The sequence below is a fragment of the Sphaeramia orbicularis genome, chromosome 5 (genome assembly GCF_902148855.1).
Source record: "Sphaeramia orbicularis chromosome 5, fSphaOr1.1, whole genome shotgun sequence".
Classification (NCBI taxonomy): Eukaryota; Metazoa; Chordata; class Actinopteri; order Kurtiformes; family Apogonidae; genus Sphaeramia; species Sphaeramia orbicularis.
The window spans coordinates 16,528,058-16,553,915 of NC_043961.1; the positions used below are offsets into that span (position 1 = coordinate 16,528,058).

Genomic DNA, 25,858 nt, shown 5'->3' on the forward strand with positions numbered 1-25,858 from the left:
ATAATGTACATGTGTAAATGATGAACTGAGGCAGAATATTATTAAAATAACACTTAATTTTTCAGTTTGTTCATGCTACTCACATCGTTTGAAAGGATAGTTTTTAGATGTAAACCTTTTCATAATGTAAATTTACTTTTTTCGCTTTAAAACATAGAGAAAAGTTTGGAGTCAACATTATTTATACATTATTATGTTATATTGTTATGCATGTTATATTATTTTACTGGTTCGGCCCACTTCAGATCAAATTTAGCTGAATGTGGCCCCTGAATTAAAATGAGTTTGACACCCCTGATCTAATGAAACACACATTCATTTAACATGTTTCACCCTCAGTTACACAAAAAACTCACATTATTTACTTTATTTACTTTATATATGATATTTCCCAAACTACTGAAATTGCACTCCCCCCCCCCCCTCCCCCCCACTCACTTCTCCACAAAGTCTCGATGACAAACCTCCCTCTTCTTTCCTCTATGTTTTTATTTTTGCTCCAACCCTCCGTTCATTGATTTGTCTTTCTTGGACAAATTCGCATTCTATAAAATTCTGTACAAATGTCGTGTCAACACAGGTCAGCGGGAGAAAATAAATAAATAAATGAATGAAAAAAAAAACCCTTTTACTTTCTGATTCTTCCAAGCTGTTGCTATGGAAACCCAGCTTTAAAATGGGCTTTATGTCCCTAAAGGTGAACGTTGGATTCAATACTTTGGTCGAAGGTGAATAACAGGGCGTCGGTTTTAGAAAATCCAGTAAATGATGGAATCCTTCTGTTAATTGCCATCAAGACATGGTTCTTCTTGTTTTTTTTGTTTTTTTTTCTGTTGAATTATAAAAGACAGAAGGTTTCATGTATTATGAATGCCTGAACGTCGCAGCGGTGGAGGATGTGGAGAACTCCGAGTGCACCTTACTGTTGATTTATGCCGATGCCTCCCATTGACAACCACTGAAAATAATCACTAACCTTTGCATAATTGAAGTGGAGAAATTAACAATGTAAAATGTCAGTGTATTTGTATTTCTGCACAGGTGTAATTGCTGTGAAAGATTAAACACTGAAAGCATAATGAAAAGCAAAAAAACAAGCTGATTTTAGTTCCACATTCAGTCCTATTGGACCAGTAATAGAATAGAATAGAATAGAATAGAATAGAATAGAATAGAATAGAATAGCTGATATAAAATTGCAAAAACAAAAAATTAGATAAGAAAATAGAATATAAAATGAACAAAAGTAAGATCAGAATAGAACAAAAATAATACACATAAAATATAAATAGACACAATATTAACAGTATGTAAATCTATGGACTCAAGTCTGTATAAAAACAGTGTTTATATTTTGATAAATATTGAATAAATATTGCATTATAAATTATATTGCAAAATTTTTACATTTATAAACTATCTAAACAAAAAAGATGTGAACTAGAAGCACTCGGAGAGCGCAGACCTCCGCCAAGGCTGATCAGTGGCCCCCCCCGTGGGCCCCCCCACCCCCGATCACCACCAAAATTTAATCATTTCTTCCTTATCGCATTTCCAACAAACCCTGAAAATTTCATCCAAATCTCTCCATAACTTTTTGAGTTATGTTGCACACTAACGGACAGACAAACAAACAAACAGACAAACAAACCCTGGCAAAAACATAACCTCCTTGGCGGAGGTAATAACCTGAAAAAACGGAAATTTCTTTAGAAAAATAAGTACAGTTTTAACAATATTGTGCCTCAGTTTATCATGTATACCTGTGCATTATGGATCAGATCTACAAAGGCACAAAACATTTAATAACAGGTAGAATATTGTTAAAATTGCACTTAATTTTCTTCTGTTATTTCAGGTTCATATTTGTTCTGGTTATTCACATTATATTGTTAAAGGATAGTTTGTCAATGTTCATATTTTCATAATTTAATGTTATTTTTTGCGCTAAAACACAGAGAAAATTTTGAGTTGTCATTATTTATTGGCATAATGTAATTTTTTTTTTTTGGTCATTAAACCAATAAGAACATTTGGAGTCTTTTGTTATAGGTTATTATGTTATTATTTTCCTTTAGATCATATTGGTCTGTATGTGGAACCTGAACTAAAATGACTTTAACACCACTGACTGTTAATATCTTCAGTGTAATTTTTGCTAATTCATCTCATGGGGCAGATTTGAATCATTTAGTGGACCAGTTTTATCCCACGTGCCCCATGTTTACCACACTTGTTCTAAAAGATTTAAGTCGATATCAGTGTGAATGTGTGAAATGTAAGTGTTTTCATAACTTAATGTTTTTTTTTTTTGCACTAAAGCAAAGACAATTTTTGAGTTGTCATTATTTGTAGGTTATTATGTTATTAATTTCCTTTAGATCACATTGGTCTGTATGTGGAACCTGAACGAAAACCAGTTAACATCAGTAGTCGTTTTCCATTGGATATCTGCGCAGAACTTTACCGATATTTACTAAATGTCGAAAAAACAAAAGTGTGAAATGTCAGTTTTTCCATTAAATCACAAATGTGATGATTTGTTTATTTATTATCACAAGATGACACGAGAAGTCATTCCATAAACATGACAACGAATGTAAATATGGTGTTGATTTACAGATATATTCATTATTATTATATATTACCCCTCTATCTCGTACTAAATTATAAAATGATTCAGTTTCCTGGTGTGTTCACACATACCGCGCCATGTTTCTTTTAAAACTCTTCTTGTAGTAACGTCCGTTGAAATCAGGTTTTTTTTTTTATTCACGTGACTCTAGTTGTGGAAAAAAAGTCTTTCTGTTGAAGTTTTGTGTGATATACAATTTGCATTACTCCCAAAAAAACCACCTCTTGCCGGTGCAAAAACTTTTAATCGAAAAATGAGAGTTTTTGCAAAATTGTTGTTTTTCCCATATTTTTTTTACACGCAAGTTACATTCGCACAATTTGAGGGTCGATGGAAAAGTGACATTAATATCTTCCGTGTAATTTTTGCTAATTCATCCCATGGGCCAGATTTGAACCCTTTAGCGGGCCAGTTTTGGCCCACGGGCCCCATGTTTACCACCCCTGTTCTAAAGAATTTAACTCAATGTCTGTCAATGTGTGTAATGTAAGTATTTTCATAACTTGATGTTTTGTTTTGTTTTTTGCACTAAAACAAAGAGTTGTCATTATTTATAAATTATTAAGTTATTATTTCCCTTTAGATCATATTATTCTGTATGTGGAACCAGAACTAAAACCTTTTAAACACCATTGACTGTTAATATCATCAGTGTGGTTTTTGCAAATTCATCCCATGGACCAGATCGGACCCTTTGGTGGGCCGGTTTTGGCCCACGGACCACATGTTTGGCACCCCTGTGTTACAGTCTTCAGATTCTTTCAGCCATTTATCACAAGCTGTGAAATGAAAATGGTAGAGAACCCCCCCATTCCAGACTATCAGTGTGCAGGAGGGAGGGCTGAAGACCTGCTGTTGTCTCTGCAGGTTCAGGTTGATTCAGGCCTATATGTAATTTTCCAATCAAGCCGCACGGAAAAACACCCGTCTGTGTCTTCCGAGCATAAACAGACCGCTGCGTTATCCACTTATTATTCTTGTGAAAAGGAGCGTGGGTTTTATTTGACACTCGCCCTCTGCTGCTTCCTCTCCATCATCATATGTTAAAGCTGTTTTCTGCAGCTGATGTACAAATGTTCCCGTATATGATCTCATGCCTTTTCTGTCACAATCGATATTGTTTGGAAAATGGGACGAGGTAATTTACATGCACTATTTCTTAGAGGATTGGAAACCTGTTTAGCGGTGGAGAAAATGTTCTGTTTTGCAGGAGCAGTCCTTATGGGAGATGACAGAGGTTTATTTAAATTGACTTTGGTGATATGATACGCTGAAAAATACCTGTCAAAAAGCATCCGGCGTCTCCTGTCACGAATAAGCCACCTAGCAAACAAACGGAGGAGCAGATGAGGCCTGGTAATGCCCCCATTATTCCAACACTGGGGGGATATTAGCAGATTAATTGCACTTGATTATAGGCGTGCTTTCTGAATTTTGATTACACTGGAGATGAGCTGGTGCAATTAGAGTCGCCTCCCGTCATTACAGATGGTCAGTGAAGTCAGGAATTCTGACTTGGTACTGTGTGTTCGCCTCCTTAAAGCTGGAATATGAAACGTTTTAGTGTTAAATTATGAAAAACTAGATGTGATAGAATTAGCTGACGGTTACTTATATTAGATATTCCCAACAGTGTTCAGTATTCAGTACAGTCTGTTTAATCTGTTCACCAGTCAGTGGTGTCATATACTAACAATATATAACATAGTATGAATAAAGATAAGAACGGAACATTCATATTTTCATTCATTTCCCAGGGATGGTAACATAACATGACATGACATAACATGATATAACTATAGCAATTAGCATTAGCACAAAACATAGAATAACATAACATAACATGACATAACTATAGCAATTAGCATTAGCACAAAACATAGAATAACATAACATGATATGACATGACATGACATTAAATGATATAACTTTAGCAATTAGCGTTAGCGCATAGTACATGACATAGCATAGCATAACATGGCAAGTACATGTGCAACCACAATGTAAATAAATATTGTAAATATGTAAATACCATTTAAACTCAAAATTTTAAGAATGCTGAATTTAAATTATTTATATGAATATTTATATAAATACCAAATTTCTCCTTTTCCTTTATATTTCACTCTCACTTGTGGGTGTTTTTTTCCTACCTGTCGTTCTCTTGCACTGGTGTGTTGTATATTGCTGTGGTCAACTGCGAAATTTCCCCATGGTGGGATCAATAAAGTCTTGTCTTATCTCATGACACGACATGAAATGACAAAACTTTAGCAATTAGCATTAGCACATAGCACATAACATAGCATAGCATGACATAACATGACATGATATAGCTTTAGCAGTAACCAATAGAACGTAACAGCATAGCATAACATAACATGACATGATATGACATGAAATAAAATGATATAACTTTAGCAGTTAGCATTAGCACATAGCACATTACATAACGTGACAAAACATAATATAATGTAGCATAAAAGTAAATGATGTAAAAAGGTTAATAAAGGTTAACTCATATTATTGTTAGGGAAACTGGGTGCCTTAGCACATAACATAACATAACATAACATACTAGAAGCACTCGGAGAGCGCAGACCTCCGCCAAGGCTGATCAGTGGTGCCCCCCGTGGGCCCCCCCACCCCCGATCACCACCAAAATTTAATCATTTCTTCCTTATCCCATTTCCAACAAACCCTGAAAATTTCATCCAAATCTGTCCATAACTTTTTGAGTTATGTTGCACACTAACGGACAGACAAACAAACAAACAAACAAACAGACAAACAAACAAACCCTGGCAAAAACATAACCTCCTTGGCGGAGGTAACAAACAAACAGACAAACAAACAAACAAACCCTGGCAAAAACGTAACCTCCTTGGCGGAGTTAAACATAACATAACATAGCATAGCATAACATAACATAACATAACATAACATAGCATAGCATAGCATAGCATAGCATAACATAGCATAACATAGCATAACATAACATAATCGATTGATTAATCAATCAAATTTTATTTATATAGTCTCAAATCATAAGAAAAGTTACCTCATGACTCTTTACATTTAGAGCTGTTATTGATCAGACCCTTGATAAGCCTAATGCAACTGAACAATATGTAACATAATGTAACACAACATAACATAATATGACATGACATAACAGTAGAGCATATAATAATATAACATAGCATAATGTAGCTTAAAGTAACATAATGTAACATCATATAATGTAACATATTGCAGCATTACATAACGTAACATAACATAATATACATAATGCATAAAACAGTATAACATGTGCCAGACTTATAGACAATAGAAACAATACATACACACATCAGTAGCATGTGCCCAAACTGCATCTTATAACAATAATAACAGTATTCATGAGGAAATAAAACTGTCATCTGTAAACGCTGATACATTCCCATCGGCAACAGTGGGAAAGATGACAACTCCCATGATGCAACGCTTCTTCATCTACTCGTACATCTTTTAGTATTTGTTTGAATGACAGATGTTTTGAGGCATAAATTCTACACTGTGCACACAAAGCTCAATATTAACCAAATATTCATGTTGAGTCAAAATGTTTTAGAACTTTGCAGGAAATGCTGGCATGAAATGATGATGGCATCATCCTGTAGAGTACAGCGTGTGTTTTCATCAGTATTTATGGGCTGTACTTCACCTGTTTCTTATCATCATCTGTTTCCTGTCTCAATCATCTGTATTATTTAATGGATGTGACATCAGATCCTCGTTTCTTTGTTCATTTCTTTGTTTGTTTGTTTGATTGTTAACATTCTAGCGGCAAAACAATTAGTTAAATTCATACCAAATTGGGTTTATAGATTGCCAGTGACCCAGAAGTGATGTGGTTACATTTTGGGAAAAGTAGGTTAAAGTTCAAATTTTTAATGAATTTTTAAAATCTTTTTTTTTCTTCCATTTACTTATAATGAGCGAAATTTCAAATGTCTATAAAAACATCAATTTTATTTCACTTTACTTCAAATTTGGCACACATATAGAGGCAATTAATATGCCGTCATCACCACATACATAGACATAACATCAGCTGGATTGGTGCCAAATAAGCTAAAATCCGTGCAAGGGGCGGGGTTTGTTGTGCCTGGAACCACTTGTTTAAGGTGAGCTGCTGTTGAAACAATACATTGTCTTGTTTTGATTATTTGGTGTAAATGTTGCTAACTTGTAGTCGTTGGATGTGGTAAGATTATATTAACATCCTCTCGAATAAATTATAGGTGTATTTAGGGATGGGAATCGAGAACTGGTTCTTTTTGAGAACCGGTTCCCAGTAGCTCGATTCCTTGGAATCGTTTGCCTGCCTGCTTAACGATTCTGCTTATCGATTCCACCTTCATTGCGCATGCGTGATTACGTCACGCACACGGTGCATTGTTTTGGTCAGAACGTAGCCAACATGGTGTTGAGGCAGAAACAGTCGAAAAAGACGACACCAGGTCCACTGGAACACTGTCAAAGCTTCCATGTCTTCAAAAGGGTGGAATCCCTTCAATCTGCTCAAACATTTGTCCACAGCATGTGATTCATTTACAGGAATGTCACATATTTGATGCGCTACTTAGTGACGCTTGTGAATGTAGTGGCAGAGTGAACACTGGGCCCAGTTTCGGCTCCGGTGCGGGCAACAAACGTCGTACCCAAATAGAAGTTTCCGAAGGTAGGGGAAAGGAAATGAGGTGCACAACAACGGGAGACGGGCCAAGTCGAACAGGTTCCACGTAGTAGAAATGCGGCAATAGAGGAATTAGTAAAGCGTCTTTAGTTTCACTTTCACTGCACGCCGCCCCCCATTTGAACATACTGTATATGTTATATTTTCTGTGCAGAGATGGAAATATAAAAGACGGTTAATGCAAACACACCCATTTGTACTCTTTTATTCCCTCACCCAATGAGAATCGATAAGGAATCGGATCGATAAACAATATCGATAATGGAATCGGAATCGTTAAATTCTTAACAATTCCCATCCCTAGGTGTATTTAATGGAACAGGGCTCCAGAATGAAGCTAATGTAGTTGCAATACCGCTGATGGTCACAAGGTGCTGCCCTGTCTCTCATAGACTTACACTGAACTTCTCTGTAAAAATACTCAGTCAATCATTGTTTTTTTTCTTTCTTTCTTTCCATTAATCAGATCTTGTGTCCAATAGGAGTTTTGACATCTGCTGTATTGGGTTTTGATTGACAGGTCCATATGACAGCTCATTCACCTGCTGAGTCAGACTTTCAGCGTTTGGGTTTATTTAATAAATATCGTGTGATTGACATGTGACTGACAGCTCCAGTGTAGTTGTGTTTGACAGGTTCCACTGACAATACTGGACTTTGCTACACAGTGCTTAAAGTTCACTGTTTTACTGAGTCACTAAGTTAGCGCTTAGCATTAGCTGACTTCTGACCTTTCAGGCTCTTGTAGTTGCTACCTCTTTGTCCAAATATGGTCATTTCCTGCTCCTAAAAAGGTAAAATGGTGAAAGTCAAATCACAAACTACTGGATGACATTATAGTTCCTCCACTCACTAATTATATCCAGTCCATGGTATGATGTTATTGTTTTAAAATCTCAAATAGGTTTTAAATATCAGTATATTCCATCTGTGTATATCAAGGCCACGGTATTTTACTTCATACTACTTTTTTTTTTTTTATTATATCTTTAACCTCATAGCATAATTGCCTAAGTCATATTTTTGTCCAAATTCTGATATGTGCATAATTTTTCTCTCCTAACACTACTGCTTAATTTTACATAGAAATGACAATTTTACCAAAAATGTGACTTAAGCGATTATTCTATGAGGTTAACGATATGTAACTGGTAGGGCTTAATTTGAGATGGATCAGGATCCAGCACCTCCAACTTCAGATCCGGAACCTATTTCATTGGATCCGGCACCTTTATGAAAAACTAAATAGCCTAAAATGACCACCAAAAAAAAGCAGTTTATTGTTCAATATTGTTCTCTGTCTTGTTAATCTTTATTCCCCATCCAAGTTACACAAAAATCTTGTGTTCAGATGCATTTTTAGGGAAGTTTTAAGGGAAACGCAGAGGGAGGGGACTAAGTCTAAAAAACTTAATGTAGATTAATGTCTGAAAACTACGGAAGCCCATTGAGGACATGCCTTCAAACATTTTTTTTCTCTTGTTTTCTCAAGATAACGAGATAATTTTAATGAGATCACGAGAAAACAACTTTTTTTTTTTTTTTAATAAATTAGTCCAGCTGCTTTTTGACACCTGGTTGAACTCCATAAAGCACTTACACGGTCAAAACTCAGTAAAAATACAGAAAAAAAACTAGAAGCACTCAGAGAACGCAGACCTCCGCCAAGGCAGATCAGTGCCCCCCAACCCCCGAGCACCACCAAAATTTAATCATTAGTTCCTTTTGCCAGTATCAACATTTCCTGAAATTTTCATCCAAATCCGTCGATAACTTTTTGAGTTATCTTGCACACGGACAGACAGACAGACAAACAGACAAACAGACAGACAAACAGACAGACAGACAGACAAACCAATGCTGACAAAAACATAACCTCCGTGGCGGAAGTCATAAAGGAAAATCACTACAACACTGGAAACAATAAGTAAAATAAAAAAAAAAGGAAAACAAAGAAAAATACTCCCCATTCCACAGTTGGTGGGGGGCGAACTGAGCATGCTCAGATGTCTCTGGAAAGAGCTAGGCCTGTTCTATCAACTGTTGGAAAGTTTTTTCTGTTGAGGAAACGTTGATTTTTTATGAATATTTAAAATAAATCATACATACGGAACGCTCACCACAGACACATCAGGAGTTAAAGGGTTAATGTTTCTAAGTGTAAGACAGGGGGTAAAGTTTACCCAGTGCTGCTGTGTCTGTTAAAGAAACTGACCTAAAAACATGTTAAATTCATGAAGCCCTTTGGTCCATTAGGGATGAGAGCAGCTCTGTGCGGTAAATGTGAAGTGTGATTCCTGACAGCCATGTAGAGAAATAATGAGCAGCCATCTGTCAGTGATCAGCAGCAGGTTGGTACAGATGTGCCACTGCTCATACAAATACAGAACTGAGAGCATCCAGTGTCTGTGTTCAGCCACGTACGCAACGTTTAACCACCATTCAAGTTTGTCCTTGAGAGACTTTTGATTTAACCAGAGGAAAATAAGTGGCATTAAAAAAAAAAACAAAAAAAAAAACTACATCAGAGGAGTTTGTGTCGCGCTGATAAAATCATTCTTCTTTGTTTGTTGACATGAAAAGCAACAGGAGGAACTGAGAGTTGAATGATTTCTTTTTGTAACAGTCACACCACTTCAGTTCTAAAATGAACTGAAGGGCTTTATCGCCAATGTGGAAAATAATGTCAGAGTCATTTACCATCGGATACCGGCTGCGGGCCTTAGCGGGTCGTGTACCCAGGATCCAGCCGACGCTTTCTAGACTCTCTGACCCACCAGAGAAAAAGCATTTCCTGGAGAAGTTTGTGTTTGTCTGGAACCTGCATGACTTCACATTATCTGCGTGAATCTGGGTTTGAAGGACTCAAAGGTTGAGGCTTCGCTCTGGTAAATTTGTTTTGGAAAAATCCCCCAGATCACATGGCTCAGAGCTCTTTGGCATCCTCCCCCATGAATAATTCAACCTCAGCAACAAGCACACAACACTTACCTCGCAGGAAAACCCATACAGTATATATACATACACAATGTATATACGTACAGTATATATACATACAACAATATATACATATGATAGTATATGCATGCAGTAGTATATACCTACAGAATGTACATACATTCAGTATATACACATACAACAGTATATACATACAGTATATATACACATACAGTAGTATATACATGCAGTAGTATATACCTACAGAATGTACATACATTCAGTTTATATACATACAACAGTATATACATACAGTATATATACACATACAGTAGTATATACATGCAGTAGTATATACCTACAGAATGTATATACAATCAGTATATATACATATGACAGTACATACATACAGTAGTATATACATACAGTATATATACACATACGGTAGTATATACATGCAGTAGTATATACCTACAGAATGTACATACATTCAGTATATATACATACAACAGTATATATACAGTATATATACACATACAGTAGTATATACATGCAGTAGTATATACCTACAGAATGTATATACAATCAGTATATATACATATTATAGTATATAAATACAGTATATATACATACAGTAGTATGTACCTACAGTATGTATATACAGTACAGTAGTATATACTGTACATACACAGTATATACAGTACATACAATAGTATGTACACACAGTAGTGCAAACATATAGTATATGCATATAGTAGTATATACATACAGAATGTTTATACAGGAGTATATACATAGAGTGTATATGTTTATATGTATGTATGTATACATATATGTGTGAGTGTGTACATACGTATATATCACTGAAAAGCAGATGAACTCCACTTTATTTAGTTTGTTTTGTGTGGATTAGAGTTTGAATTATTGTTAATATTGTGTTGTATATAATATTAACAATAATTGTTAATACTGTATTGTTTGTTTTATTGTTAATTATTAATTTTAATATTGAAAAATAGCAAATTTAAGTGGATGGTCTGGGTCTTAGAGGATTTTTAAAGTATTTGAAAAAAATGAACTGATATCTATGAGACATATGACAGTCAGTGCCTCATACCTGTACAGTTTTACACTTATACTGGTATAATGTTTAGATAAAACACATATCTGATCCCTGTGTTTAGACTTTTCATCCACGTGGTGTTTTTAACATCAGTGTGAACGGTAAAACAAAGAAACTAGAAAAACAATAGCATCACACTGTTGATGCTTTGAGTAATGAAGCTGCACCTGAAACATCAAATATAGGTCGTATATATGTGTGTAAGTCAGTGTACGACCTCCAGGAGGTCAAGGTCACAGAGGACACACGTTCCCAGTTTGTGGCTAAATCTATACAATATGACACACAATCCAACTCTGAAGGTAATTTATGTTTAGATCTGAACGTGTTGTTGTTGCGTCCCCTTCATGTTGGATTAAAGCCTGTTCCATCTGCTTTGGTCAGTTTATTATCCACAGTGTTTAAAGTCCGACAGAAACAAAGGGTTATCTGAGCCTGGCTACCAGAATGTAGTGGCTCTTATGTTGTTCTGTGGACACTGATATTTTGTAAAATACAGAAAAACAAAAGGACAAAAGGGACTGTTCCAAAAAAAAAAATCAATCATCAATGTTCAGAAAGTGCACAATAGTCCAGATCCACAAAAATAAAAGTCCTCTGTACGTACAGGGACACCATCACCAACACGAGTCTTTGACAGAAGATAAAACAAAAGACAAGAGGTCAGTTTTAAAACCCCAGTGCATCATGGGATGGTAATCATGTTGGTCACTGTGGTGGAGAAGAAGGAGGAAGAGACATATAGATATAAATAAATGAAATAAATGAAAAAATAAAAGTAAGAAAAATTGAAAAGGAGGAGGGGGTTAAATAAATAAATAGATAAAATATAGGTTGGAAAGATGAAGAGGAAAAGAAGCTAAAACATCAGAATATCAAACACCAGGATGTAAGATAACGACATGTTAAACTGAAAAAATACATGTTGGAATAATAACATAGTGTACCTACACTGGAGAAGACAGATAATGAAGCAAGGATCACAAACCAGTCCGATAGAATGAGTCATAATGGAACAACATGGAGAAGCTATATATACACATGTATGGGCATATATACATATATACATGTATACATGTACAAATGACCGTTTACATGAACCATCCACATCGTGTTTTTATGACTTATCTTTAATGACAATGTGAAAGCTACAACACAACTGTAACAGATTTTTTAAAATAATATACCTGTTTATAAAAGTAAAAATATCCGTATTTATCTCAAAATAATGAGTTAGTTATTGTGTCAAAATAGGGACTTATTTTTGAAGTTTTTAAGTTTTTCCAGTGGCAAAATGACATTTTCTACCATAACTGCTTCAATTCTGTACGATTTTTTTCTCACGTTTCTGGGATGCACTGAATCATAATGATAAGTATTTCATAAGTTTCAAACGGTTTTATTTATTGGCAAAAATATCACATTTGTGTAAAAAGTCAGTGAGTCACTGAATGTAAAATGTTTGGGAACAACTGTAATATCTCAGTTAGTAAGCATCTTAAAGCAAAACCATTGTATTAATTAAGTGTCTTATTTTGAGATGTCAACTTGTTAGAAATGGTTTTACGTTTGATAAGATAAGATTAGATGAGATAAGATAAAATAGGATAAAAGTAAGAAATATGAAAAGTATAAAAGATTAGTAATAATAATAGTGATAATAGGTGACTATACAAATATATGTAGAAGACCAAAATATGAAGTACAACCCCATATACTGATATACAATTTTATATTATACTGATTAATATTTGCATAATTATGCTTTAAGTAGCACGTTGACCCGTGGGGATCCACAGGTTCTAGGTGTGGTAGTTTTTATGCTGTTGTGTATTCGTGCATGCTGTACCGTCTTTGTCCAGCAGTCACCGCCAAAGCATTTTGGCCATAGCAACATGATTGTAAGGCTATTGTATTCCAAAATTACTAATATCTCCCAAAATCTTGGTCCTATCAACTTGCCGTTTTCGCTAGTGTGTTCCTTGACCAAAAATGCTTAAATATGACAAACTGCAGCAGTCAGCTCTGTATGGATTTTGTGTGAATCCCCAGACACACACACACACACACACACACACACACACAGAGGCCACATGGATTTTATAATACAGATAATTCTTAACCACTTCTTGTAAAAAATGTAAAAACGTCAACAATCAACAACTGGACGCTGTTTCATTGGTGTTAAATGCGTCTCCGACAGAGAAAGAACATGGCAGGTTTTATTTGTCGTCCACGTGTCATGTTAATTTAATTTGGTTCCATTAGTTCGCATTAAAACACCATCACGTTCCAACCGGTAAGCGGTGAGAGAACATTTTCCGGTCCTTTCCGAGATGGCGCCGGTCGGTCTCGGAGCGTAACGTACCCTCGGCGTGGTCTCTGATCCGATTGACCCCGTTAACGGCGCGGGTTACCGTCGTGCGTTTACGGCAGTAGTAGGTAACAAGGCATTATACAAGAGAGAAATCAATCAAATTATGCTCAAGAGCCCAGTGTGTGGTGGTGTAACCAACCCTGGTCGTCCACATAATCTGTCACAAATGATGACAGAGGAGGGTAATAAGGCGGCATATTCCCAACATCATTGTCACGGCGAATCCCCGGAGGCCGAGGCCAGCGAACGCCACGTAGATGGGGGCCGAGTGCATCAAACGCATCACATCTAAAGGAGATGAATGGAACATACAGGCTTTTACTGCATGTTCTGATGTGGATCCATGCAAGTATTTACCACATCCGGTCTCAGTCTCCTCTGTGTCATCTACAACACAGGTGTCAAACATACGACCCGTGGACCAAAACCACAACATCAAAGGGTCTAATTCAGCCCATAATGCAAAAATTACACAGAAGATATTAACAATCAAGGGTGTTAAAATCTGTTTATTTCAGGGTCCACATATTTATTTATTTGTTTGTTTATTTAGCAGGGATAGTACACATTTTTATTTTTTTATTTTTTTATTTCGAACATGCAAAGAAACAAAATAAAACAAAACAAAGCAAATTAAGACAAAAACAAAATATCATTTAAATGAACAGAATCTATCTTCAAGTACAAGTCTGAATTTTGCACGGTCGAAAAGGAGTAGGAAGAAGTATAAACTTATTTAATCCAACCCCTCAAGTGCTTTTACACCTTTATCACTACCTTAACCCTTTCATGCATAGTGGTCACTACAGTGGACAGTTATTCTACAGCTGTTCTCTTTTATATTCATGGGTTTTGTTGTTTTAGTTCCATATCAACCAACACAGTGGACACTTATGCATCATCTCATAAACTGCAATTCATACCATTATTGTAACTTTACTGTTCTTGATTGGTTCTGGAGTGGAAATCAATTGTTAATATTTATTTTTTGCATATTATCTCCATGAAGTGAGTAATAACTCGTATTAGAATATGTTAAAATGTGAGAAAACATCAGATTAGCTGCATTAAACATGGTTTCATTTCACTGTTTTCATATCACTTTATGATATTGGGTTTTAAAAACATGTTTCTTTGCTTCAAGAATAAAATTCATGGTGTAGCTGAGTGAACATTTTTGTAACCCCATGAACAACAAGTTGATTAAAAAAAAAATTTCAATCACATTGGGGGTTTTTTCATGCCTAAAGAGGAATAAAAACACTCAGGAAAAAAAAATCTTGATTAAGGTTCTAATAATTCGTGCATGAAAGGGTTAATACAACAATCAAACAATACATTTTTCCAAATTTTAGCATCCAACCACAACTAATACACGATGCAGTAATTGAATTATACACAACAATATGTTCATGTCAGTACAGTCACACAAACGGACTCAACAATTCAACAATTTTCTTCAATAATTACCGCAGATTTATCAATACAACATCATCCATAAACAAACAGCCCTCATTGTCATTATTAAATACTGTACCTCTCAAGAATCAATTGTTTATATCTTTTTTTAACCTGTTAAACCCTGACCATATTTTCAGGGGAAAAACGCCTAAATGAAGAATTACTCCCTAATAATAAGGTTCATATGGATGTTCTTGGTGTCTATGGACATTTAGAGACCTCACAGAATCTATTCCCATTGTCTAAAATATTGTATTTATTACTATGCCTGAGTAAACTGTAAAAAACTAAAAGAGAAATTAGAATTTTTTATCCTTGCCTGTTTTTTTTCAGCTGGATTGACGATGATATGCATAAATTAATTGTTCGTGCCCGAGATTTTTAATAGCGTATACTTCACCCCACAAAGATTAAAAATCACATTTGAACATTAAAGTTTGCACTAAAATACACTTTTGATGTACTTTTATTAACATTAGGGTCTAAACTTTGAGAAAAAGTTGAAAAAAAACATCAATTGTCCTGATTTATTATATTTTTATAGTAGATGAATATTAATATGATTTTTTCGGTCCGCGGGCGGGCTGATAGGGCTAAAAAGGTTTTAAACTGAATTATGTTTGATATTTGTTTTATGTCCACACACAATTTGTTCCACAATTTTACTCCACACATGGTGATACAGAAACTTTTTAACTTAGTGCGTACTTTATGAATCTTTAAATTTAATTTTCCCCGTAAATCATAGCCTCTCTCTCTTTTACAAAACATTTCTTAAATATCGCCCAGAAGTAAGTTATTCTTTGCTTTATCCATTATTTGAATAGTTTGAACTCCACAAGGTCATGAACATACAGAACAATATGATCTAAAGTTTTTTTTCCACACACATTTTGGTTATGTAACGTTAATACTGTTGAATGGGTTTATTCAAAGTTGGTAAGGACAGGAGTGAGTATTTCAAACGTTATTATGTTAAGTTATTTGATGATGAGAGTGGAAGTGGGATTAAATAGGTTTTTCTTCTTCCCACTCCTTTTCGAGTGTAGATGAATGATTTTGGAATTTTGAATTTGCATGTATTCTGTAAATGCTTGAAACAAACAAATAAAATGAAAAAAAAAAAAAAAAAAAAATAAAGTGCACTAAACCAATAAAACACTGTCATAATAACCTATGAATAATGACAACTCCAAATTTTTGTCTTTGTTGTTTTAGTGCAAAAAAAGTAAAATTATATGAAAATTTTTCAATGAAATGATGGAGTTTCCACGGTAACTATGGAATCTCTGAACATCCAAATGAGTCATATCTGATGATCATGAAAAGACGACTAACTGTATTTTACACCAGTTATTGACATGTATTGATAGGATTAGTGGATCAACAGATATTAAACAGTTTAGATCAGTAGATGCTTTTGGTCTTTATGGGTTAAAATATGTCACAGCATTACATAGTAGGAATAATCAGTGTTATAATTCATCAGAAATCTTAACATAAATGCACTAAACGTGTCATTATTTCATGTATTTGTGCACCAAAATGAAGCAGCTACATGCTAAAAGCTAATAATGCAAGCCGAGGGACATTTTCTTCTTGTAATATTGAGCAGTTTTTTCTGTCATTTGTGTATTTTATGCCATAAACACAATTCTTCACACCATCTCATAAATGAGTTTTCTTTATAAACACCACATATAGGATCTTTTTCACATAACTATAGGGATACGAAATGAATAATTAAGACCCAAACCCACTTTAGTGTCTGAAGGATGCTCATTTATTTCATGCCTCCGCTCTGTTAATGACAACTCCAAATTCTTATCTTTGTTTTCGTGCAAAAAAATTAAAATTACATGAAAATGTTTCAATGAAATGATGGAGTTTCCACGGTAACTACGGCACCACTGAACATTCAAATGAGTCATATGTGATGACCATGAAAAGACGACTAACTGTATTTTACACCAATTATTGACATGTATTGATAGGATTAGGGGATCAACAGATATTAAACAGTTTAGATCAGTAGATGCTTTTGGTTTCTGGTGGATGTTTGGGTCTTTATAGGTTAAAATGTGGCACAGCATTACATAGTAGGAATAATTAGTGTTATAATTCATCAGAAATCTTAACTTAAATCCACTAAATGTGTCATTATTTCATGTATTTGTGCACCAAAATGAAGCAGCTACATGCTAAAAGCTAATAATGCAAGCCGAGGGACATTTTCTTCTTGTAATATTGAGCAGTTTTTTCTGTCATTTGTGTATTTTATGCCATAAACACAATTCTTCACACCATCTCATAAATGAGTTTTCTTTATAAACACCACATATAGGATCTTTTTCACATAACTATAAGGATACGAAATGAATAACTAAGACCCAAACCTACTTTAGTGTCTGAAGGATGCCCATTTATTTCATGCCTCCGCTCCACTAGTGACAACTCCAAATTCTTATCTTTGTTTTCATGCAAAAAAATTAATATTACATGAAAATGTTTCAATGAAATGATGGAGGCTGGTGATGGTAACTATGGAAGCTTTGAACATCCAAATGAGTCATATCTCATGACCATGAAAAGACGACTAACTGTATTTTACACCAATTATTGACATGTATTGATAGGATTAGGGGATCAACAGATATTAGACAGTTTAGATCAGTAGATGCTTTTGGTTTCTGGTGGATGTTTGGGTCTTTATAGGTTAAAATGTGGCACAGCATTACATAGTAGGAATAATTAGTGTTATAATTCATCAGAAATCTTAACTTAAATGCACTAAATATGTCATTATTTCATGTATTTCAGCATCAAAATGAAGCAGCTACATGCTAAAAGCTAATAATGCAAGCCGAGGGACATTTTCTTCTTGTAATATTGAGCAGTTTTTTCTGTCATTTGTGTATTTATAGGATTAGTGGATCAACAGGTATTAAACGTTATAGATCAGCAGATGCTTTTGGTCGCTGTTTTATATATATGCATATAAGCAGAAGATGATTCAGAGCTGAGAGAGTGTTAATTTCTCCATCCACCATATTTGACGGGTTCAGGCTCAGTCTGATAAGAGAACTGACAGCTTTGACACTGAAATTACATCCACTTCACCACAAGTAACTTCAAACAATTAATGTGAGAAACATGAATCCAGATCCACAGTCTGTTCAAGGGTCACAGAACTGATAAGTAACATGTACGGTGTGTTCCTTTTAGTGGATTCACACCATATGTTTCTTTACTGAACGTATAGTCTAGTTCAGAAAAGAAAAATAATCCTATTGAGCATGTCGACAAGTAAGAAAATATGCACTATGTAGACAAAAGTATTGGGACTTGTTGAATTCAGGTGTTTCTATATTATTTTATATCGTCAATAGATATTTTCATTTCATAATTAGGACTATTTTTTCTCTCAAAATGCTGCAGTTTGTTTTTATTTTATTTAGCATACTTTTTTATGTTCTACTTTGAGATTTCTACATTTTTGTCACTTTATGGCCATAAATAATTATTTTACACCACATACAACCGTCTGGTTTCTCCAACTCTCACTCGGGAAGAAAAATCAGCCTTTAAATATAGAAGAAACATTGACAGTTATTGTGATAATTGCATTTTCATCATGAAGCTGTAGGTGTGATGTGTCCCAATATTTTTGTCATTAGAGTGTATGTATCTGACTCATACTGATCTATATTTAGACAGTAACAAGGAAAAACAATGGTTTGCATGATAATTCAGCAGAAGAGAAGATTATTCATTTTAAGAGTAAAAGCAGTTATAAAACAATCCAGTTTGAGAAAATTTATCTAATTTCTAACACAAAACTGTAGATGAAATAGACAAAAATATTGGGACAGATTGAATTTGGGTGTTTCAATATGGATTTATATTTATTTAATATACTGTTTTTAATATTTAAAGGGCTCATCTACACTTGCATAATGCTTCAGAGTTTGTTTTTACTTAACTTCATGTTGAATTTGTACATCATTATAAAAGTTTTATATGTTCCGCCTCTGGATTTCTAAAATAATAGTCATGTTAGGATCATAAATAATTATTTTACACCACATGCAACCATCTGGTTTCTTCAACAATTGCTCAGGAAAAAAAAAATCAACTTTTAAACACACACAAAAGAAGTATTTACTGTCAACAACTGGTATGGGTGTGATGCAACTCCATATTTTTGCCAGTCTATGTATCTGACTCATACTGATCTATATTTAAAGAGTAATGAGGTAAATCAGTGATTTGCATAATAACTCAGCAAAGGAGAAGCTAATTTTCTTTATTTTAAGGCTAAAAGCTGTTGTACAGTTGCCCAATTTGAGAAAATTAACCTTAATTCTAACACAAAAATATATATGACTGAATTCAGATGTTATGACATGGGTTTATATTGTGATGAATATTATTATAATATACTGTTTTTAATATTTAAAGGGATCATCTACATTTGCATAATGCTTCAGAGTTTGTTTTTACTTAACTTCATGTTGAATTTGTACATCCTTATAAAAATTTTACATGTTCTACCTCTAGATTTCTCAGAGAATTGCCACGTTATGACCATAACTAATTATTTTACGCCACATGCAACTGTCATGCAATTTCTCCGACAATTGCTCAGGGAAAATAATCAACCTTTAAACACAAAAGAAACATCATATATATGCGTCTCCATATTTTTGTCCTCATAGTGTATGTATCTGACTCAAACTGATCCGTATTTAAAAAGTAATGAGGTAAAACAAAGGTTTGCATAATCATTCAGCCAAGGAATAGCTTATTTTCCTTCTTTTAAGACTAAAAGCAGTTGTACAATAACCCAGTTTGGGAAAATTAATCTTATTTCTAACATAAAAATATAGATGAAATCTACTAAAGTATTGGGACAGATTGAATTCAGGTGTTTCTATATGGATTTATATTTATTTAATATACCATTTTTGATGTTTAAAGGGCTCATCTTCATTTGCAGAATGCTTCAGAGTTAGTTTTTACTTAACTTTGTATTGAATGTATATGTCATTATAAACATTTTACATGTTCTACCTCTAGACGTCTGAAATAATTGTTACGTTATGATCATAAATAATATTTTACACCACATGCAACCGCCTGGTTTCTCCAACAATTGCTCAGGAAAAATAATCAACCTTTAAACACAAAAGAATCATCATATATATGTGTCTCCATATTTTTGTCATTGTAGTGTATGTATCTGACTCAAACTGATCTGTATTTAAACAGTAGTGAGGTAAAACAATGGTTTGCCTAATAAGTCAGCAGAGGGGAAACTTATTTTCCTCATTTTAAGACTAAAAGCAGTTGTACAGTTGCCCAATTGGAGAAAATTAGGCTTATTTCTAACGGTTTTGTCACTTGTAATAAGAACAACTTGCTAATTTTGTGCCTTGATTTATTTCCTAGTGTTAAGTCTTTTATTTTAGTTTTACAAAATGTACCAGGCAAATTATTAGGTTATAATTAATATTATTTGGCTTCTTTCTATTTGGGTGTAACGTGTTTTTCTGTTTGTGTGGATCTGTGCAGGTATTTTCCTGGGGTATTTCCTATTTTCTTTTCTTCTCTTCTCACTAAAAGCAACCCTGACACTCTGGATTCTTAGCAAAGTGTGTTCGTCTTTTACTTTCTATTTCCTTTCTGTGCTCGTTCTATAGTATCCGACCTCAGAAACAGAGCAGGCAGACCTTTGAATACCTCCTGCGTGTTATTATGGCGTTTCCACGGCGCCACCATCCCTCACCGTTTAGCCCCATCTACACAGAACTGGGCGTCTTTCATTGTGTATATGACAAAAACCTACCAGCTGATAGTATTCTGGCCTGATATCAGAAAACGACTAGATAAATCACATGGCGGTGTGTGTAGCGAGGATGGGGGGTGGGAGGTGGGGGGTTGGGGGGGGTCGATACAATGAAGGTATCGAATTCACTCTGGATGAAGACTGCACTGCCGGCACTTTCTACATGAATCTATGCCTGTCCAGGGATCATTTGCCATGGTTAATTTAGTTTGTGTGCGCTCAGAGTGGCAATTTCAACCAAGTAATCACAGCACCCCCAAGAGGGAGACAGGTGCTGTACACTCTGAGAAATAAACCCCCCTCCCTGTCCTCTCTTATGTCCTTCCACTTTCCTCCTCTGCTGCTCACACACAAGTGCAGATAAGGGACTCTCGCCTTATTCCCTTGTGATTCCCATTGTAATGCACTGCAGGCTTGAAAAGAGAGTAGTGACGGCTCAGAGAAGTACTTGCTGCTGTTTACTGTTTTCCTAGCGGTGCGTTTTGGGAATTTCAGGCCGATCGGAGGGGTGATGGGGTGGGGGGCGTAGGGGGGCGTAGATCCAGGTTGAAGGCTGAGCCGACAGTGACACATGGAGGCTTCTGTGGATGCAGGAGAGACCCGACGGCTGGTCCCCGAAGAGGCCAGCTCAGGCCCAAACTAATACCAGTTATTGTAGCCGTGCGTCCCAGTTCTCCCAGTACATCCTTCTATTAACGTACACTGACACTTCCATAAGGAGGATGGAAGGGCATGGCTGTTTTTGCACAGACATTCCCTGTATTGAATCATAATTTGTGTTTACAGGATCCAGTTGAAGATGTTACTGTATGTTTTGAAGTGCCTGAATGGTTCACACACATCACACACACACACACACACACACACACCATGTACCTTTCAGAGCTTTTAACTGTGTGCACTTTGGCTATGGAAGCACTAGGGATGGGAAATAATAAGAATTTAGCGATGCCGCGGTTCCATTGTTGATATCACTTATTGATTCAATTCCCTATCGATTCTCAAAGGATTAAGGCAGGGGTTTCAAAGTTGTCTTTGTTTGGGGGGGAGGGGGGGCACATTCAGCCCAATATGATAATAAAAGGGGCCGGATCCTTAAAATAATAACAAATTAACCTATAAATAATGACAACTCCAAAGTTTTCTCTGTGTTTTACTGTGAAAAAACTAAAATTACATGATCAAAGTATTTAAAACTACATACATCAGGTATCAGTTTTTGTATGTTTTTAATATATTCTTTTTAATATATACAGGGTGGGGAAGCAAAATTTACAATATTTTGAGGCAGGGATTGAAAGACAGTATGTGACCAATTAGTTTATTGAAAGTCATGAGAATTTATTTGCCACAAGAAAATTGACGTAATAGAAAATGTTTTTATTCTATGTGTCCTCCTTCTTTCTCAATAACTGCCTTCACACGCTTCCTGAAACTTGTGCAAGTGTTCCTCAAATATTCAGGTGACAACTTCTCCCATTCTTCTTTAATAGTATCTTCCAGACTTTCTCGTAATAGTTTTGCTCATAGTCATTCTCTTCTTTCCATTATAAACAGTCTTTATGGACACTCCAACTATTTTTGAAATCCCCTTTGGTGTGACGAGTGCATTCAGCAAATCACACACTCTTTGACGTTTGTTTACCTGATTACTCATATGGGCAAAAGTTTGTGAAAAGGTATGGATAATAGTGTTAGGTATGATTATGACATCAATATATGTTTGGTTTCAAAACAATTGACGTAGTGCCTGCTGAGAAAAAACAACTAAATGTTCATTGTAAATTTTGCTTCCCCACCCTGTATATATATATATATATTTTTTTTTTTTTTACTATTTTCCCATATTTATTATTTTATTTATATTTTTGTACAGCAGTTTGAGTAGCTTGTGTTATTTTAACCCTTTCATGCATACTGGTCACTACAGTGGACAGCTATTCTAGAGCTGTTCTCTTGTATATTCATGGGTTTTGTTGTGCTTTTCTTTTTTGTTTTTTTTTTGGGGGGTTTGTTTTGTTTTGGTTTTTTTTTTTACACATATCTTTATTAAAGTTTTAAGACACTACATATCTTTTCTGACAGGAATTGGTAACATTATGTAGATCTCTCCTGAGCATAAACCCCCAGAATCACAAGCCCTCCCCATCGTTTTCACACAGTTTATCAGTAAATAGATTTTTCTGTGTGTCAAAAATTAAACATATGGTGTCCAGCTGAGTGGACATTTTTGCAACTTCATGAAAAATAGGGTCATAAGATTTTTTTAAATTTATTTATTTTCCATTATTATGTTTTTTAATGTATTTTTAAAATTTTTAAATTATTTTTATTTTATTTATTTATTTATTTATTTTCAGAAGAAAATTTTCAATCGCATTGTTTTTTTTCATGCCTAAAGAGGAATAAAACACTGAGGAAAAAATTTTGATTAAGGTTCTCATAATTTCTGCATGAAAGGGTTAAATGTGCCATATATTTGAGTATGTAGCACACTTCATTTGATTTTTATTCTATTTTAAAATATTTTATAGTAGTTTTTATACTATTGTGTTCTATTTTAGCTTATTATTATTTTAATTGTACATATTAATCATTAGCCTCACTCATACACAACTGGACAAAAGTATGTGGACACGTTGAATTCAGGTGTTTCTTTTCTAACAGGGGTCTGGGATATAAAACAATAATGACAAATGTCATAATATCATTTTATATTGTGATAAATATCATACTGATTATTATTATTGATGTTTCAATGTCAAATCATCATGAACAGGACATCTTACAGCTGTAGACATTATGTGCCCCAATATTTTTGTTCATATAGTTTATAAACATCAATATTTCCTTAAAGTTTCAGTGAGATTTGAAGAAAGTAGATGGTCAGCTGTGGTAGAAAAATTAGCATTTACAGTCAGAGCATGAAAACTATTTTAGAAATTTAGAGGTAGAACATTTAAAATCATAGTCATGGATTAAAAAAAAAAAAAAAAATCAATGTTGAGAGAAACAAAGTAAAAACCATCTCTGAGGCCTTTTAGAAGCAAAGATAATAATTTAAACCAAACTAACCAATGCAATGATATTTATCCCAATATAAAGCTATATTCTGACATTTGTCATTATTGTTTTGTATCCCATATTCCTGTTAGAAAAGAAACACCTGAATTCAACGTGTCCTCATACTTTGGTCCATTTGTGTATGACTTAGGTGACCCTACGCTGCAAACACTGAAACCTGGGGAACTGTGTTTATTTCAATCATGTCACATGGTTTGAATGATAATAAACCTGAGTCTGACATGAACTATCCTGACCTCTCTGTTGACCTTTGGGCTGAACTCTGCATCTGATGCAAGATTATAATAGTTTTGGATTTTTCATTATACAGGGTGTCCCATAAGTCTCCATACATAGGAGACATAATACATTCCATACATATATGGTTCTAACATGTATTTCTTTATATTTCTTCTTTATAGTTCTTCAGCAGTGAAGGACACACATTGAAATGTGTTCCCGACAAAATGGCAGTCATATAGAGCATATTAAATATATATAAATAAAAATGGTTTATGTCAAGAAATGTTTATTTTTCCTATGTATTGAGACTTATGGGACACCCTGTAGGTTAGTTTTATTTAGTTTTGACTTTTTTTTTGTCTCTAATTCAGTTAGTTTTAATTAGTTTTTAGAGCAGGTTTGCTAGTTTTTATTAGTTTTCGTTTTTTTTATATAAATGCTTAGTTTTTTTGTTGTTGTTTTTTTTCATATCTTTTATATTCTTGCTGTCATATTCAAATAAATCCCATACAGGACTCTGCTGCTTTCTCCCAACTTTAGTCAACATGTTGCCAGGTAGAGTGGAGATGAGAAGACGACTCTAAACAAGTGACGGTCCGTGAAGTACCGCCAGCTGAAATTGCGAAATAAATCGATTAATCATATTAATCCAACATTCACAAAGACAAAAACGAAGGGAATTTTATCCGTAATTTTTATACATTTTAGTTAGTTTCGTAAGCTCACAATACAGTTTCAATTAGTTACCGTTTTTTCTTTTAATTATAGTTTTTATTTCCGTTAACGAAAATGTTTTTTCAGTTCTAGATTTTCGTCATTTCATCAGTTTTCATTAATGACAATAACGTTGGTCTGATGCCTTTGTTCCAGAGCCGACCATCATCACCACCCTGCCCAACACCCTGGACGTGACCGTGGGTGAGAGCGTGGTCCTGCCCTGTCAGGTGAACCACGACCCTTCGCTGGAGCTCAAGTTCACCTGGTTCTTCAACGAGCAGCTCATCCACTTCGGGAGCCACGGAGGATTCTTCGAGAAAGTGGGCGGCGTAAGTGTCTGATCCCTGGTTGTTTCTGAGTCGGCAGAACCTGGAAAGGCTGTCAGATATGTGATTAGAGGAGAGAACTGCATCGATACAGCGTCCAGAGAGCAGAAAAGACCGAAAACATAATGCCTTGACCCTCACAGCGTATCGGTATTACATTAGACATAACATATACAGAGGTGTAAGAGCGATAAATTATTTAAGTCAAGTAAAAGTGCTGCTACTGGGGTGAAATTACTGGTAAAAACTTACATCAGTAGAGTAAAAACTGACGTAAAGAGAAAGAAAAATCCAATTATAGAGTTACTTTTGTATTTTTCAGTTAAGCAAGTTTGATTCATAGCATGTTTATTAATTTAGTTTCATTATAATGAAACAGGAAAGTTA

General features: G+C 34.7%; 1 protein-coding gene across 1 annotated transcript in view; it reads left to right on the forward strand.

Moving 5' to 3' along the window:
• The window catches only part of LOC115419086 (contactin-4-like), a 179,626-nt gene that overhangs the window by 124,066 nt on the left and 29,702 nt on the right, over positions 1 to 25,858 (forward strand). The window contains exon 5 of the mRNA XM_030133704.1: positions 25,299 to 25,474. Coding sequence (XP_029989564.1) covers positions 25,299 to 25,474 — 176 coding nt within the window. The remainder of the gene's footprint in view (positions 1 to 25,298; positions 25,475 to 25,858) is intronic.